At 47.5% G+C, this 17,855-nt stretch overlaps 1 protein-coding gene across 3 annotated transcripts in view; it reads right to left on the bottom strand.

The window, feature by feature from the left end:
- Nucleotides 1–17,855, bottom strand: part of TTYH1 (tweety family member 1) — a 62,890-nt gene that overhangs the window by 26,759 nt on the left and 18,276 nt on the right. For 2 of the 3 annotated variants that reach the window (XM_028751840.2, XM_028751841.2), the window contains exon 2: nt 12,605–12,777. The exons of the other annotated variant lie outside the window; for it this stretch is intronic. In XM_028751840.2, coding sequence (XP_028607673.2) covers nt 12,605–12,777 — 173 coding nt within the window. The remainder of the gene's footprint in view (nt 1–12,604; nt 12,778–17,855) is intronic. 3 annotated transcript variants of the gene reach the window in all.

The following is a 17,855-nucleotide window of genomic DNA, read 5'->3' on the forward strand; positions in this document are numbered from 1 at the left end:
AACTCTGTGGCTAGGAGAGCCAGCTTTGGTTGTGGCACCAGCTGTGACCATTCTTGGACCAGGATAGCCTGATGACAGTAGTCCATGCATAGGTAACCTCTAACCACCACTGAATGGTGCTTTCTGTAGGGCTGCCCTTGTCTCTGGTCTGGAAGCTGCAGCCAGTGCAGGAATGCAGCACCCAGATGGCTCACAACTTGGGCCCAAAACATCTCAATGTTGACACTGGGAAAGGTCCCGGAACAGATCAACAGCCTGTCTGTGAGCACTTAGAAGAGGATGCTGTGATTACTATGACCCAGCATGGGTTTCTCAAATATGTCATGTTAGATGAGCCTCTCTCATTTCAGGGGAATGCTAGGATGTAGGTATCTTGAGTTCAGTAAAGCTTTTGACCAGGTCCCTTATGATGTTGTTATTTGTTTGGGGTGTTAAGCTGTAGGCCGTCTCCTCTGATGCCTGGATCCAGCAAGTGTTAAAAGCTAATCAAGCCTTCTAATTCCTGGAAGAGCCAAGCTAACTTCCTGGTGAGGTGATGGGGGATTATTAAAGACAAAAGTGAGTGAAACCATGAATGCAAATGTTACCTTTATACAGGAGGCAAGTTTACACCCACCCACACCCCTAACTGTCTTCCATCAAGGCAACCAAGAGGCATGGTCTGGGTTCAAGGACAACGATCTAACCCAGCAAAACCCTCAAGGAGGGTATGAACTAGGGCTGGTGAGGGGTGTGGCCTGTAGGGGGAAGAGTTTGGCTTGGGGAGAGCTCCAAGAGTCGGATAGAGAGGCCTGAATTTGCCCCCCACCCCCAGCCAGAGGTTCCCACCACAATTCTGGATGGATAGCATAGATAGATAGCTCCATTAGGGTTTGGTGGCGAGATTGTTCTGCCTTTGGGACAGTGATGCTCACTAGACGCCTTCTGATTTGTAGTTGCTGCTGGTGCCTTACTCTGTTCTCCCAAACCACCCATCTCCTCCTCCTGACCCTCGGCCCTCTTCCTGTTTCCGTCCACTAGAACTCTCTCCCACTCCAGAGGACCCAGTCAGTCGCCTTGGCACTTCATTTGGATGAGCAAATGACCATTTACTGCTCCAGGCGGGTTTCCGTGCAGAGGACGGGTGGCATCTGGTTGCTGGAGCCCCCGCGCCTATCCGTCTGGAAGGGTTATTTCTCCCTGGGCTGGATGAATAAAGGTCCTCATGCTAAAAATATCTCCTAGCCACCCGCTCTTTCGATGCTCTCCAAAGAGCAAAGGGATCGCATAGGTTACCCATTCGCGCAGTGTGGGGTGAGACGGACAGTTCTGTGAAATGTAGTCTTAGTTCAGAGATAGCAGGGATTGAATGCGGCGGAGAAATTAAGCTTGGGGTGTCTCTGCAACCACAGCCTTAAACTGGTTTTTTTCTCCCTCTTCGCCTCAGGGTTGGAACAAGTTCTCTGCAGCTCCACGATTCTGTTTTTTGGATGCTTAAAAATCTGTGCTGCAAAGTGAATTGGAAGACCAGCATAGAGGGGCAAGAGGAGATGAGTTTCCTAAGACTATCCCACTTACACTGGTTTTTTTTAATGCTAGAAACTGCCCTCCCCACAAGTTGCTGCTGTTGTTGTTTTTTGGTTGTTGTTGTTGTTTTACCCCTGTATTGAGAAAAGATGCAGGTATCCCAAACTTTTTCTGAGCGGGGTAAAAGTAGCTGGAAAAGGAGAGACTTTTCGTCTTCAGGAATCAGTCTTGTGCTTCAAATTGCACCTCGGCAGCTTCGTTGTATTAAAAACAAAAACAACAAAAACAAATAGCAGGAAATATAAGATCACAGGAATGTTGTTGTTGTTGTTTGTTCTGCCCATCTGACTGGGTTGCTCCAGCCACTTTGGGTGGCTACCAAGAAAATATTAAAAATCATAAGGTAAAGGTAAAGGGACCCCTGACCATTAGGTCCAGTCGCAGATGTCTCTCGGGTTGCGGCACTCATCTCGCTTTATTGGCCAAGGGAGCCGGCGTACAGCTTCTGGGTCATGTGGCCAGCATGACTAAGCCCCTTCTGGCGAACCAGAGCAGTGCACAGAAACGCCGTTTACCTTCCCGCCGGAGTGGTACCTATTTATCTACTTGCACTTTGGCGTGCTTTCGAACTGCTAGGTTGGCAGGAGCTGGGACCGAACAACGGGAGCTCACCCTGTCAGGGGATTCGAACCACCGACCTTCTGATCGACAAGTCCTAGGCTCTGTGGTTTAACCCACAGCGGCACCCGCGTCCCATTAAAACCATAAAATGAAAAAATTCACAACAACAACAAGCTGCCTTAAACTGAGTCAGGCCATTGCTCTATCTAACTCATTATTGCCTATACTGACTGGCAGAAGCTCTCTGGGGTTTCAGTCCAAGGTCTCTCCCAGCCCCATCTGCAGGTGCCTGGGATGGAAACCTGGGACATTCAGGACGCGAAGCAGATATCCTAACGCTGAGCTACAGTCCTCCCCCAACATGTCCTAAAGCTACACAGAATGTACAGTTCTGTCTTCAGTGAATTCTGGGAACGATCAGTGTCGGCCCAAGACACTTTTCTGCTTGACACAGAGCTCAGGTGCCCCCCTACTGCCAACACTTTTTTAAAGTCTTGCTGCTCCATTCGGAACCAACCTCTGAATTCACCTACAACCCCACACATGGTGTAATGCAGGCATAGGCAACCTCGGTCCTCCAGATGTTTTGGGACTACAACTCCCATCACCCCTGACCACTGGTCCTGTTAGCTAGGGATGGTGGGAGTTGTAGTCCCAAAACATCTGGAGGGCTGAGGTTGCCTATGCCTGGTGTAATATGAAGCAGGTCACTTGCCCTACTGCACGACAGGGCTGCATCTTGACAATGGAAAGGTCAGGGAGAATTATCTGCAGTAAGACAATCCCTAACACTCTCACCAACTCCCAGGACTCCTTTCTGGAAGCTGCCATAGTTAAATGGGTATAAAAGAGATGTCTGCAGTGTAAACATGTCCCCAGGACATGCCAAGAAGACTGCTTAAGTGTCCAAGAAAGAGTAAGAAACATTTGGGGTGGGGAGCTAGTAATATTCTAGCAATAGGAAAGTGTAATGTTCTAAACATTGTAGCCTAACATGTGAGATAAGGAACCCAAGGCCATGGCCATATTACCAAATAGGCAGAGCAGGCACCGGCCTATGGGCCCCACAACTTTTAGGGGCCCCCGGACAACGGATCAAAATAATATTGATTTGATCTTGAAAGAAAATTACAATCAAGTATTAGGAGATAATTTGCAAGGGCTCCCCTCCACTGAGATTTTGACTGCCCAGGGACCTCCAGAGGGTTTAATCCAGCACGGCCTGAGGCCCACCAGATGATGATGGACTCCCATCAGCCCCAACCAGCATGGCCAGGGGTCTGGGATGATGGGAGTTGGAGTCTAGCACCATCTAGAAAGCCACCAGTTTGCAAATCCTGTTCTAACAAACACCAATGTGCTAATTAAAAGCAGGGTACTACAAATATGTCCTACACAGGGATCTCTAAACATAGGATTAAAATCCTCTGCAGCTTTCTAGAAAGGGGGGGAAGGGGAGCAAACGGAACCAGCATGTGTTATTTCTGATTACAGGCCAATTATAATCCACTAACTAATTGCGCTTTTGAATGACAAGAATGAAACAGATACTGCTTCATCAAGAGGGAATTACTAACCGTGTAGTTATGCTTCTGCACAAGGAACTAGTAATAATCATAGAAACCCCACGATGAGGGGGATGGTAATGGAGGAATAATAAGCGGGTAACAAAGATGTAGTGAAGACCACCAAAAAGGGGAATTAGACAAATTCATGGAGGATAAGGCTATCGATGGCAGCTAGGCAAGATGGCTATGCATGGCCTCTAGCATCAGAGGCACTCTGCGCCTGAATACCAGTTTCTGGGGATCATGAATGCGAGAGCGCTATTGCATGTTTCCTGCTTACAGTCTTTCCCTGGGCATCCCATGCACCACTGTGAGAATGGAATAGGCCTGATTCGAGTAGCGCCCCTCCTATGTCCTCATCTAGAAAGGGCGTAGTAAGTTCTGGTAAGAACTGCCTACAAACATAGTACCATAATTGCATTCAAGCAAGTTCTAGCAATAACCTAGCAACAAGCAACAAAAAGGTTCTAGTAACAAGAGACAAACAATTTTTTAACAGCAAAGGACTTCGTTCCAGAGCACACTGCAATGTTGGTCTGTTTCTGTTGCTACTTGTACAGGCATCGAGCGCCGACGCTATACAAAGTACTAAGGATCTACTATATCATCTGCTAATGAGAGGGAATCTGTCATGTTTCGGTAACAAATTTGAGCTAGTACAAAGTGCTGCGGCTGGTTTTGACCAGAGCCAGTTATTTGGATGAAGCAGTTCTGGGCTTATGGCAGCATCGCAGGCTACCAGTCTGTTTCCAAGCACAATTCAAAGTGCAGATTGCAGCCTTTATAGCTCTAAATCAAGGCATTGGGAACCACAGCCCCTGAGGCCACACTCCTTTCTAGGCCATACATATCACTGGCCCTGCTTTGCACCCTCCTCAACTTGTTTTTTGCCTGGCTGGACTGTGTCCTTGACCTTTGATAATGCTCTTTTCTTTTTTGGTATGTATGGAGTGTTAATTTTGGACTGCCTTTTGTTGATTGCTGCATATTGTCTTGTCTTGTCTTGTATTTGTTTTGTTTTTAAAACTAATAAAGCATTTTTTTAAAAAAGATAATGCCCTTGGTTGCTTGGCTGAAGGATACGGAGCAGGGTGTAAGTGCGTTTGAAAACTAGCCTGCTGTGCAAAGGTAAAATTGGCATTCATTGCTCTGCCTACATTTGCTCACCACTGGTGGGTGGCCCCCAGGAGGTTTCCTAGGAGGGAATGTGGCCCTCAGGCTTACAAGGCTTTCGACTCCTGCTCTAAATGGTTTAAGCGTTGCTCTGCCACTTACAGAAATGCATTTTGTCATCTGCAGTCCAATTGGTTCAATTCTTCCTGCTCAGGGTTCCGTCAACCCATTTCCATCTACAAACAGGCCCGAGACAGTGCCTCTTAAGTAGACTATATACAGTATATGCATGCAAACAAACACACACTTTGCTTTCAGCGGTCTTGGGGTGACTTTGTGTCTCTTCTACTGAGCCTGGAAGCAGGCAGTTGGGAGGTATCTGGAGGAGCAAAAAGGAGTGCAAGGCCCATTTAGAAAAGTCATGTGTCCCTATATTACAGAGGACAGTCCTCTTTAGACTCTACCATCTATTGGAAAGAGTTCTCCATCTGAAGAGCTGTCTGATCCAAATTCAGCTTAAAAAGCTACAAGAAGAGAGGGAGAGCAGGAGCGGCTTTGAAGTTGTCCATCAGCACTTAGCACAGGGGTCAGCAAACTTTTTCAGCAGGGGGCCGGTCTACTGTCCCTCAGTCCTTTTGGGGGGGGGCAGACTACACAGTCATACCTCGGGATAAATACGCTTCAGGTTGAGTGCTTTCGGGTTGCGCTCCGCGGTGACCCGGAAGTAATGGAGCGCGTTACTTCCAGGTTTCGCCGCTCGCGCATGCGCAGGTGGTCAAAATGACGTCATGCACATGCACAGAAGCGGCAAAATGCGACACGCGCAAACGCGCTGTTGCGTCTTACATTCTGTTCGGGATGCGAATGGGGCTCCGGAACGCATCCCGTTCGCATCCCGAGGTACCACTGTATATATATTTTGGGGGGGGGATGAATGAATTCCTATGCCCCACAAATAACCCACAGATGCATTTTAAATAAAAGGAAACATTCTACTCATGTAAAAACACACTGATTCCCGGACTGTCTGTGGGCCAGATTTAGAAGGCGATTGGGCCGGATCCGGCCCCTGGGCCTTAGCTTGCCTACCCATGACTTAGCACTTGGACAGCAGACTCAACCACCAACACAGGCCACCTCTTCAAGAGTCTTGCCCACTAGGATGAAGTGCATCGTATTTCTGTTGAAATTATAATAAAGGTAAAGGTAAAGGTACCCCTGCCCGTACGGGCCAGTCTTGACAGACTCTAGGGTTGTGCACCCATCTCAGTCAAGAGGCCGGGGGCTAGCGCTGTCCAGAGACACTTCCGGGTCACGTGGCAAGCGTGACGAAGCTGCATCTGGCGAGCCAGAGCCGCACACGGAAACGCCGTTTACCTTCCCGCTAGTAAGCGGTCCCTATTTATCTACTTGCACCCGGGAGTGCTTTCGAACTGCTAGGTTGGCAGGCGCTGGGACCGAGCAACGGGAGCGCACCCCGCCGCGGGGATTCGAACCGCCGACCTTTCGATCGGCAAGCCCTAGGCGCTGAGGCTTTTACCCACAGCGCCACCCGCGTCCCGAAATTATAATAACCACATCTAAATTGGCACAGATACATCTAAATCAGCACATGCAAATCCGATGCAAATTTGAGCCCCCCCTTTTCCCCAGTGATGCATTTCTTCCTTTTAGCAGTGAATAAATGGCCACCTGATCTCTCCTGGTGTGAGAATAGCACTTGTGACACAGGCCAACCACCCCACAGAACAGGACTACAGCCACAAGGGACAAGCTTGGAAGCAGCAAGTTCCATTCCAATAAAAAAAGCAAATGGAAAACATTTCTATGTGAATGTTTTTGAGGTGTGGTATATAGCTCACATATCTTAGTACAGGCTGCTATTCAGATAGCTCCCGCAGCTTGCTTGCACAACTAACTATCCTAAGATAACCCCTGAACTTACACCAACCTCAAGCAGCTTGTTTACATGTCCAAGAGGAGAATCAGATTCTGAAGTGAGTTAGGGAAAAAAGAAGTTAACAACCCCCAGCCAGCATATGGGCGTCTTAATGCCAATATTACACTCTTCCAAATTTATTTTTAAATGAAAAGCGGCCATGGGAAGCTGTCAGTTTCGAGTAGAAAAAAACGGCAGCAGAGGGAGGAAGGCTGCTTAACTCTTTCCTCCCCTCTGCTTTTTCAAATCAAAATTACTTCCCCCAATCTGTTTTTCTACCTTGGGAGAGCTTATATATATTTCCTCTGTGGGCTGCAGGCGAATTTGAGTGCAAAAACAATCAGAAGAGAAGTGGTTACTCACAGTTTCTCCCCCACTGTGTGTCTGCTCACAGTTGCAGATTCCCGTGGCTTTTCATTTTAAAAATAATAACCAAAAATCGGGAGACTTGTTACGCTCTGCTCCTGTTTAATGTCTAGCTTGGCCTTCCATCACACATCCTTAAGCTAACGGTCCAGGGGCGCTCACACAAGTAGCAGAGTTTCTCATCAGCACTGCAAACTCGGCATAGCTGAGAAGACACCCTTGCTGTGACCACACACCAGAGCTGAGATGCTTGCTACCCTGGAGAAAACCATTACCAATGAACCAAGACAGGCAGCACTGTGGTAGTTAGTGCTTGTTCTTCACAATAAACACCTGGGGGAAAGGACACCGCCCTCTTAAGACAGCGCTCCTTTAATACTTGCATTGGTGGAAGTATTTTGGAAGGAAGAATTTCAGCAAAGGGCAGCTTTTTTTTTCCTGTCAGGAGAAACAACAGAAAAAGCTGCCCTTGTTGAAATTCTTCCTTCCGCTACGCAACTGTTAAAGGAGCCTTTTCCCTGTATTACACCTGGCAATCTCAAAATTAATATCCTCGCCTCGCCCTGTCTTGAACCCATGACCCCAGGCTGTCGCTCATGACGGTTAACTAACGTCCCTAGCAAGGTGGGGGCCACAAATTGCCATTAGCATAAATGGTGCGGCCTGTATGTAAAGCACAGGCCTTCCTCTAAGGCCGAAGCCGGCACTTAGCAACCCCTTAGCAACAGCTTTTGTTCCTCACGCCATGGGCCGATCCCCAGTCCATTGTTGGGCCTCTATGCTGTTGGGAGGATTTGGAGCGATTGTGTGGTGGGGCAGGGTCTCTTTAAGCACTCTTCCCCCATGCTCCCCCACCTACCCCAATTGGGGCCAAGGACACAGAGGAGCCATTATTCCCGCCATGAATGGGTACAGTCTTGGCATGAATGGGAGCCTTATTTTTTTTTTGTGGTTGCTGGGCTCGTTCCCAAAGCGGCTGGGAATGAACCCCGATGCGACCCTTGTCAAATCAGGACAGGGATGGGGTGTTCTTGGGAAGAGAAGGTACGGGGAGGGGAGGAAAGGAGCTAGTTTTCCCTAATGAGAAAATGGGGGACATGTATTGGCGCAGATTTGCTCCAGCGTTTGGGTTCCGGTAGAAAGAGGAGAGCGTTTATAGAGACAGAGGAAGCTGCCTTATGCTGAATCCATCTAGGTCAGGATTCTCTGCACTGACTTTAAGATGCCATCCCTGGAGACATCAGGTATCCTGACACGAGCTGGTCTGGGGACCCGGAGTAGCCAGCTGCTGAGGAGGGGTGGCACAGTGACAAAAGGGCTGCATGTTTGGTGTTCTGGAGAGAGGCTGCCTGCCTGCCTTCATTGGCTGAAGGTACAGTGGTACCTCGGGTTAAGAACTTAATTCGTTTTGGAGGTCCGTTCTTAACCTGAAACCAATCTTAACCTGAGGTACCACTTTAGCTAATGGGGCCTCCTGCTGCCGCCACACAATTTTTGTTCTCATCCTGAAGCAAAGTTCTTAACCCGAGGTACTATTTCTGGGAGTCTGTAACCTGAAGCGTCTGTAACCTGAAGCGTCTGTAACCCGAGGTACCACTGTACTGGAAACTGCTGCCTTAGACTACACATTTCCAACTATTTCTGTTCTGCAGCCTAATTCATGCATAACACTAAGCCAAGCTATAGCTTAGTGAGGATGAGGAAGAGTGCTGGTGCACATTTAGAAAAAAACATTTGCTCCTCCTCCAATACTGCTGCTGTCACACTACCGGGAGCTAATGGTTTGGCTTGATGTTTCGTCCAAACCTGGGCTCCTCGTTTGTTTTCCTCCAAACAAACCATAAACCGTAACTAAGTTTCCTTCTTGGCTTTCTGCTCTCGGTTTGCTTGTGGGAGACAAACCCTGAGCCTAGGTTCAGACTTATCACTAAACCAAACCACAGCTTAGCTCCCAGTAGCTTGGATGGGGCAGAGTGAAGCAGCCACAATTTTCTCTCTATGTTTATGCATTCACACCTAGCCATAGTTTAGCTTCATATTACATGCAGACCAAGCCAGCGTGTACTACTAATTGTCTTATTATGATCATGCACCAAAATTTTACAGGGGGAGAGAAACAGCTGTACTGTGTGCAGGCCCATCATCCTCTGTAACATCAAGATGGTTCTATTGTCCTTCGCTTCATCACTGAACAGCCTTTTGATGGCACTAAAGGTAAAAAAACCATTAACTGGGACTCCCACAGATTTGCCATGGGGAATATTCTAAGAGGCAGAGGTAACAGAGCCCTACAATAGGCCTCATTGTCAATGTGAAAGTTCTAATTAGAATTGGATCTGCAGAGTGGCTCATCTCTCTGTATCTGCCAAGCTCCTTGAAGTTCATTTTTGAGTGAGAAATCTAGGAATCATAGGGCACTTTTGCTGATCTCACTTGTCTGGGCCAGTCATCCAACAGTCTCTGAACTTAAAAGAACTTGACACTGTCAGTTTAATAAAGCCTTTGTAAATTTTGTGATGTATGTGCGCGTGTGTGTAGTTTAAGGGGAAAAGTCATACCCAACATGTTTCTAGGGAGAGGAGAACGAAAAGATCAAGGACATTCTTGTTACTAATATTGTAAAGATTGGTTTGGAGACCATGTAGTGCACACAGACATCCGTCTGTCCGTACTGAGTGTTAGTCATTGCATATACAAGAGAGACAGAGACAGAGACAGAGACAGAGAGAGGGAGAGAGAGAGAGGCACATCACTGTCAATTTAAAATGAAGAAATGAGGGTGGAGAAAGAATTTTAAGTACAAGGGTACTTTTAGTTTAGAGTTTCTAGGTTTGCTGAAGAAGGCTGGGGTCTTGTGGATCAAAAAAGGAGGCTAAAACAGGTTTGGGGAAAGGAAGGAACCATGCTAGAGAAAGGGAACAAGATCTAAAAGGCTGCAGAAATGGAAGGAAGGGAGAACTGGGAGCCAGGATTTCTTAAAGTTGGATGTTCTGAGAGCCAAACTGACATGCGGCATCATTGAGCAGTGTCCCAACAGCCCCTACACACACACACACACACACACACACACACACACACACACACGAAATTCACCTTAAGGTCTCCCACAGCACCTGTCATTTGGTCCCAACTGATCCTATTTATGAGCTTTAGTTGCTATGTGTCCTGCTGTCTGTCCTTGGCAAAGCACCCTAATTATCTTGAACCTGTTCCATGTTTTGAGGACATGTCTGAGATGCATATGTACAACGTTGTGGTTGTATGCACATACATGTACTCTAGTTATGCAGGTTTCAGGCCTCTGATGGTTAAATATCAGAGTGGGGAACAGATGCCTCCCTGCTTCGAGCACCCATGCCACATGCGCGTCAAGGCACAAACTTGGACGAGAAATGGCAACTGCACTACTTTCTGTTCCATCTGCTGGTGCCTAGTTAGCAAATGCTGCTGAACGTGTTTGAGTTGCTACTTTTCTATAATAAGTACAACCAGATCCATTTGGAGCTTAAACATTCTGCTAAGACTTCCTTAAGCTTTCCAAAAAGGAAACCGTCATGATTATTCTACCAGCGCACACCCTCCTTCGGAAACCAGTGTAGAACATGCTATTGCATGGTAAATGAATGAATACAGTGTACAACAAGCAGAGACAGGGTGCTTTCTTTAACAGGGTGTGCTGGTGACAAGCACTCAGGTAGTGACATTTGATGTGGGACTAAGCAAGAACAACAGGAGAACTAGCAGATTCTCCCTTCTTTAAAGGAACCCAAGGGAAAAATGAGACACACAAATGAACAGCTCCATACGCACCATAGGTTTAAAGCATGTTTTTCCCCCAACCCCCCAAGAAACCTGGGAGCTATAGTTTAAGGCTACTGGGAACTATAGTTCTGCGAAGCGTAAGCTACAGTGCCTAGGATTCTTTGGGTGTTTTAAAAGCTTGGTGTGTACACAGATACTGTCACCACTCTTGCTAGGATTCCGGTAGGTTATTCACTTTGGGATTTATTTATTTTTAAGTGAAGCATGTATGTTTAGTCACCTAAATATTAATTGGGTGCCGTTTATTTGCTTGTTTTAAAGCACAGTCGATTTAATCAGTGTGGTGCAGTGGTCAGAGTGCTGGACTAGGACCCATGAAGACCAAGGCTCAGATCACCACTCAGCGATGAAGTTCACTGGGTGACTTTGGGCTACGTCCAGCCTCAGCCTTAACCTACCACACAGGCTAGTTATGAGGATAAAATTGAGAGCAGGGAGAACTATGCATGCCACGTTGAGCTCCTTGGAGATAAGGTAGGATATAAATATGATAATAAATAAATAAAATTGATTAGGCATTGCAAACCTGCTCCGTGGATGTGGGGGGATGTGTATGAGAAGAGTAGATTTGTGACGTCACAGTACTGGCCAGTAGGTGCTGTTCACAGCCAGCTTTGGCTGCAAATTCACAAAAACGAGAGTGACTCTGTAGAGGTGTTTCATATGGACAGAACACAGCTAGTGTGTTTGTAGAGCTCTTCCACAACTCAAATACTGTTATATCATGTACACCCTAACTGTTATAGGTACACAATCCTCCTAATTCTCATCTGTGAAATGTTGGGAAGGTATGCTTTTCCTGGCCTCTGGCGAAGGGGATTTCTGCCTTTGAGAGAGGGGAACGACAATGGTGTGTTTCAAATCCTGCACGTTACGGCGGAGTCCGTGTGTGTGTGTGTGTGTGTGTGTGTGTACGCTCTAGGGGTAGGGTAATGACGGCAGAGACAACTGTTTTTGGCAGGGCTGGGTGTGTGTGTGTGTGTGTTGCGAGGAGTTCAGGGCTTGGAATAACAAACAGACAAAGGGGCCTGGCGAGGCTGTGACGGGACAGAGAGAATGGGACACAATTTCCTATTCTCCCCATGGAACAAGAGACCCATTGTGACTTCAGTTTGGGGGGGGAAGGGGGTGGAGATGATGAGGGGGCGAATGGGCATCTAGTGTGAGAGATGACAGGAGCGAACCGTCAGAGGCCTGAAAGAAGCAGGGAATGCAATAATATTCCAGTGTTAAGGTCTGGATGGGAGGGCAGGCTTTTCAGCCTTTCCTTTGTAGGCTCACTGGGGGGGGGGGCATGTAGAACGGGACTGGAGCTCTTTCCCTTCTAGAAGACTCCAGCTCAGATCTCAGGTTGTTTACCTCAGGTTAAACACCGAGGGACTGAACAAACCAGGCCACAACATACCGAGAGATCATACGTGTAAAGCCAATGACTTTACAAGGAATACTAGAACTCTGGTTTATGAAGGATATTGGGAATTGTAGCTCTGTGAGCGATAAACTACCCCAAGGAAGAAGTAAAGCTACTGGGTTTTGCTGCTTGTTTAAGGTCCCTGGCGCCTTATGTTTCGCTCTGCCCTTTCCCCCTTCTGTAAGGAGTACCATTTCTAGCCTGGAGGACTGACAAGCTTTCGCGGGGGGCGGGGGGGGGGTAGGAGTCTCCCTTTACCAGCAGACGATAACAGCCGCCACGCAGCTCCAGGTGACACAGCAAACCCTTTGCGTCTTGCTTTCCTCGTCATCTTCATTGCTGCAGCAGCAGAAGCGGATCAGGTAGACACAGATGAGAACTAGGCTGATGACAAAGCACAGGCCTGAGACGCTAGCCAGAAACAGCAATGCCTGGAGCGAGAGCAGAGACGAGAAAAAGAAGTGAAAGGAATGGGGCGGCTGATCTTTGGCCTGTAGTTTATCAGCACGTCTGGGGAAACAGGACAATCCGTGTCGTCGTCATCAAACATGAGCTGCACAACCCTCCTTCCTTTGCCAAGTTTCTAGGCCTCATGAATGAGAAGATGTGTTTAAGAGGGCGCAGTAGTTATGCCTCCCTGCATAGCCTTCAAATCATGCCATTCACAAGTTGCAAACACTTTCTATCCTGCTATTGTAATGTTGCTTTCGCCCTCTTCCCATATACCTCCTCACTGCAAACAAACAAATCCTGCAAAACATGCTTCTTTCCTTCCATGGAGTTTGTTGGGGCAACTTTCGCCTCTTTCTTTTTGGAAAGGAGAAAAAACAAAATAATAATAATATTTTGAGGCTGTTGAATATCCAACTTTGCAGAAAAAAATTGGGGGGGGGGGCAATCCTCCCCCTCTGCTCTGCTTCAGTGTGGATTTTGCTGCTTACGTATGAAGCTGGCTGCAATTTATGCTTGCCCCGTTGTTAGCTGCCTTGGGGTTTTCTTTCAGAAACGAAAGGTGAGCCATGAATATCAAAAATGCATTAAAAGGCCCGCCGCAGCCAGAGCCTCAAATCTTTCAGGAAACATGAAAGGACTTCCACTCCAGGAAAACATTCAGTGAATTTTTATGAGCTGCAGCCTTCTGGAGGTCTACATATCTGTGTGTGATCTTTTGGGGCTTGGCGAAGTGCTTTTGAACTCTAGTTTTGTGTTTGTTGTGGTTTTTTTTTATGCTTAATTGTGTTGTTGATTCTTCTTTTTTTTAAAAAAGAAGAAGATTGAAAGTCACTTGGAGCTATTTGGTAAAGTGGGATATAAATTAAATACTGCATCTATTGCAATCTCAACTCTGCAGGAACAGGGTCTAGAATCCCTCCTTCAAAACCTGATTTCCCTGGGCAGGCTTTCATACCACACCATCCTTCAGTCCTCATAGCCCACTTTCTGTAAGCTAAATTACATATAAGTATCTGTTGTATACAAGTCATTGAGGTACAGTATATACAGTGGAAATAAGTGCATATTGTCTCCTTGCTTAGGATTTTGTCCATCCTCCTCCATCCTCCACTGTCTCCCTTAGCCTGTGGGCCTCCCAATGTTACTGAACTACAATTCCCACCATCGCTGCCTAATGACCATGCTTGCAGGAGCTGGTGATGGGGAGTGATAGTTCAGCAACATATTGAGGTTCCCCACACCTGTTTGAGATCATAAGCTCCTTAAAGCTCTTGTGCATTGCAAAACACTATGCACAATGAAGACAAAATGAGAAGAAACATGAAAACTACTACAATCCTATGTGCACATGTACCTGGCATTAAGCCCAATTAAACACACTTGCGCTTCTTTAGGAGCAGACATGCACAAAATCAAGCTTTCTGTGCAAACTTGCATGCCGTGCAGCTTCATCAGCGCTCAGGATTTGAGAATTTGGAAGCACAAAGGCTGGCACATGTTATTTTTTTACTGACACAGAAAACGAAGAGTTGGGCACTGGGCCTAGCTGAAGCATCCCATCACACAAATACCGAAGAATGAAATTTGCACACATCTTTAAGAAGAGGTCCTTGGATGCTTTGACTTTTCTGAATATCTCCCAACCTTCAGGTGCTAAAGGAGGGGCATTGGGACTCCAGTGGACACTGGCAGTGTTAATTCTGTCTCTTCTACTCCTCTACCACCCCTGACGCATGCACGCACGTGCACACTTATGCAGAAACACACACACTGCAGCTGCTCCACAGCTTTTCTGCATGACACCAAGGCTCAGAGTAACAGCAGGGCACACCCTACCCTGCTTGCTGGTGCCGCCCGAGGCATCACAACAAGAAATGTGGATGGAGGGAAGTGTTTATCTGCCTCGCTGGGCCCTCCCTTCCCATTCCGCAAACATACAAACAAACAGATTACAGGCAATCTGACAATTTGCCTCAGGCTTAGACACCACAATCTGTGCCCACGGCAGCTGGCAGGGCCAGAGGGAGCGGCTGGAGGGGTCAGGGGGGGTCAGTTGGTTACACTTGCCGGCCTTTCAAGGACTGAAAGCATCACCAGTCCCAGGAATGAGGATGCATCTGAGACTCTACTTCACACACACAGCTATCCATTCCCTTCCCTCAGAAAACGTACAGTGGTACCGTGGGTTAAGAACTTAATTCGTTCCGGAGGTCAGTTCTTAACCTGAAACTGTTCTTAACCTGAAGCACCACTTTAGCTAATGGGGCCTCCAGCTGTTGCTGCGCCGCTGCTGTGCGATTTCTGTTCTCATCCTGAAGCAAAGTTCTTAACCCGAGGTACTATTTCTGGGTTAGTGGAGTCTGTAACCTGAAGCGTATGTAATCTGAAGCGTATGTAACCCAAGGTACCACTGTATTTCACACACACACACACACACACACACACACACACACACACACACACAGAGCTATCCATTCCCTTCCCTCAGAAAACGTACAGCTGTACATGCAGACATAGCTCTACATACACCACTTTTAACTGTGGGTGGCCTCTATAATAAAATTGCAAAGATGTCGTCACGCTCCTGTTTGTGTGGCCGCCAATAGGTGGCTTTGCAAACTGCAGTGTGGTGACAGAACTGCAAGCAGTCAGCCCAGGTAGGTTGGCTGACTGGCTGGCTGGTAAGCGAGCAGGTGGCCCCAGCAAGCAACAGAAGAACAGCCGGAACAGGGCAGGGCAACCAACCAGCAACCATCCTGCACTGCTGTGCATCTCACATTGATACCATCCTTTCAGCCTCAGCAGCACAGACATCTGAGGATGAAGAAAAAGCATCAGAGCAGGACAGACGCCGGAGGGCTGCAACACCCTGTCCTGGAGGTTCCTCTGTAGCTCATCTACGCTGTACTACAAGTCAAACAGCAAGGAAATGAGTTAGTTGAGAATGAGAATGAGGACGAAGCAAGGAAGCAGGCAGTTCCTGCTAGTAGGGAGGAGGGGAAGAAACACACCCCTCCTCACTCTTTGGTACTACCACTGGCGGCTGCTGTCAGAAGAAGGCAGAAAAGGCTGCATTTTAAAATGCAGGGTTCCTTCTTTGTGTGGCAACAGCAGGGGTAAATGTGTGTGTGTGGGGGGAGCTTTTTCTCTCTTTCACCCCACCCCACCCCAATGCTCCCACCACTGCTACCTGCTGTCTTTGCTACATGAATGCTGGCTTCTCCATCTCTTTGAGAGGCAACCAAGGCAGAGGTTGGAGGATGAATGAAGGAGCTTTCTCCCTTTCATTCCACCCCACCACCAACAATGGTGGTGAGATGTAAATGGGGGGGGGGGGAGTTTGGCAACGTGTGAAAAGGGGGTTGGGGAGCTGTGAGGGGAAGGGGTTTTGCTTTTGGGAGGGGGTGAGGTGTAAAGGGAGGGGGACAAAGTCCTGAGCAAGCTGTAAAGGGGATAACTGGTCAGGTGGAAAGGGAGAGGGAGCTTGGCCAGTTGTAAAGAGAGGGGGTTTTTGTCAAGGGGGTGAGGTTTTCCCCCACTTTTTGAATATTTGTTTAATGCTGCTGTTTTTGAAACCATAATCTATATTGTATTTTAATCTGCTTTTATTCTTAGTTATGGAATTTTTTTTACTTTAAAAAATCAAGCCGTCTGATGCTTCTATTTTCAGGAAAGTCAGGATGAAGAAAACCTTTAAATATTTCCCCATTGCCCTCTTTTTAGAAATCCAGTGTGGGGTGTAGTGGTTAAAGCAGGCAGAACCAGATTCAAATCCTATATGCGGCCTCTAGAGCTCAGTAAGCAAATCTTATCCTACCTCACAGGGCTGTAGTGACAATGATCCCAGCACACTATGCATTAACACACATTTAATGCACATGGAATGAGGGACGTGGGTGGTGCTGTGGGTTAAACCACAGAGCCTAGGGCTTGCCGATCAGAAGGTCAGCGGTTCGAATCCCCACAACGGGGTGACCTCCTGTTGCTCAGTCCCTGCTCCTGCCAACCTAGCAGTACGAAAGCACATCAAAGTACAAGTAGATAAATAGGGGGTAAACCTCTGGCGGGAAGGTAAACGGCGTTTCCGTGCGCTGCTCTGGTTCGCCAGAAGCGGCTTAGTCATGCTGGCCACATGACCCGGAAGCTGTACGCCGGCTCCCTCAGCCAATAAAGCAAGATGAGCGCCGCAACCTCAGAGTCAGTCATGACTGGACCTAATGGTCAGGGGTCCCTAATGCATATGGAATACCGGGAACTGGAGTTTTTACCCCTCACGGTGTGACAATTCACAGCACTGCGAAGAAGATACCATTCCCAGAATTCTTTGGGGGAAACCACATGCGTTAAATGTGCAGCATGGATGTGACCAATCATATGGGCTGAGGGAGAATCTTGTACACCCCTGTAAATTCCTTGGAGGAAGATCAGAATGAAAAAGGACGAACAATGTAGCTAACGCAGGGGTGCCAACTTGAATAAAAATATTGTGGGGGTCCTGGTAAGCCCTGCCCCACATAACCGATCACATGACGCAGTGCACCCACACCATTTGAATGGGAGTACCCATCAACTTTGTGGGGGCCCGGCTCCCTCAAATATTTTATTGTGGGGGCTGAAGCCCCCACAGCCCCTAGGAATGGGCTCCTATGAATGTAGGGATGGACTGAACAGGAAGAAATTGTGCTTTCAAGGGAGGGATAGCTACATGGAATTTATGGAAGGGAGGGCAGGCTTCATGTTGGGGGGGGCAAGACCTCAGTTAAGTATTTTTATTGATTTACTTAATTTAGGTGGGGGGGGCAGCTGCCCATGGATAGCTAAATCAAATGAGTTGATGGGCTCTGTGTGGGGGTTAAGGAAGGTGTTTTGAGTCAGGGCTCCAGGACTTGTTTTCGGTGTCACTTGAAACCAGCCAGAGGGCCTTCTCGGGGGTGGCACCCGCCCTGTGGAACGCCCTCCCATCAGATGTCAAGGAAATAAACAACTGCCTGACTTTTAGAAGACACCTGAAGGCAGACCTATTTAGGAAAGTTCTTTAAATGTTTGATGTTTTATT

The sequence above is a fragment of the Podarcis muralis genome, chromosome 13 (assembly GCF_964188315.1).
Source record: "Podarcis muralis chromosome 13, rPodMur119.hap1.1, whole genome shotgun sequence".
In the NCBI taxonomy this organism is placed as follows: Eukaryota; Metazoa; Chordata; class Lepidosauria; order Squamata; family Lacertidae; genus Podarcis; species Podarcis muralis.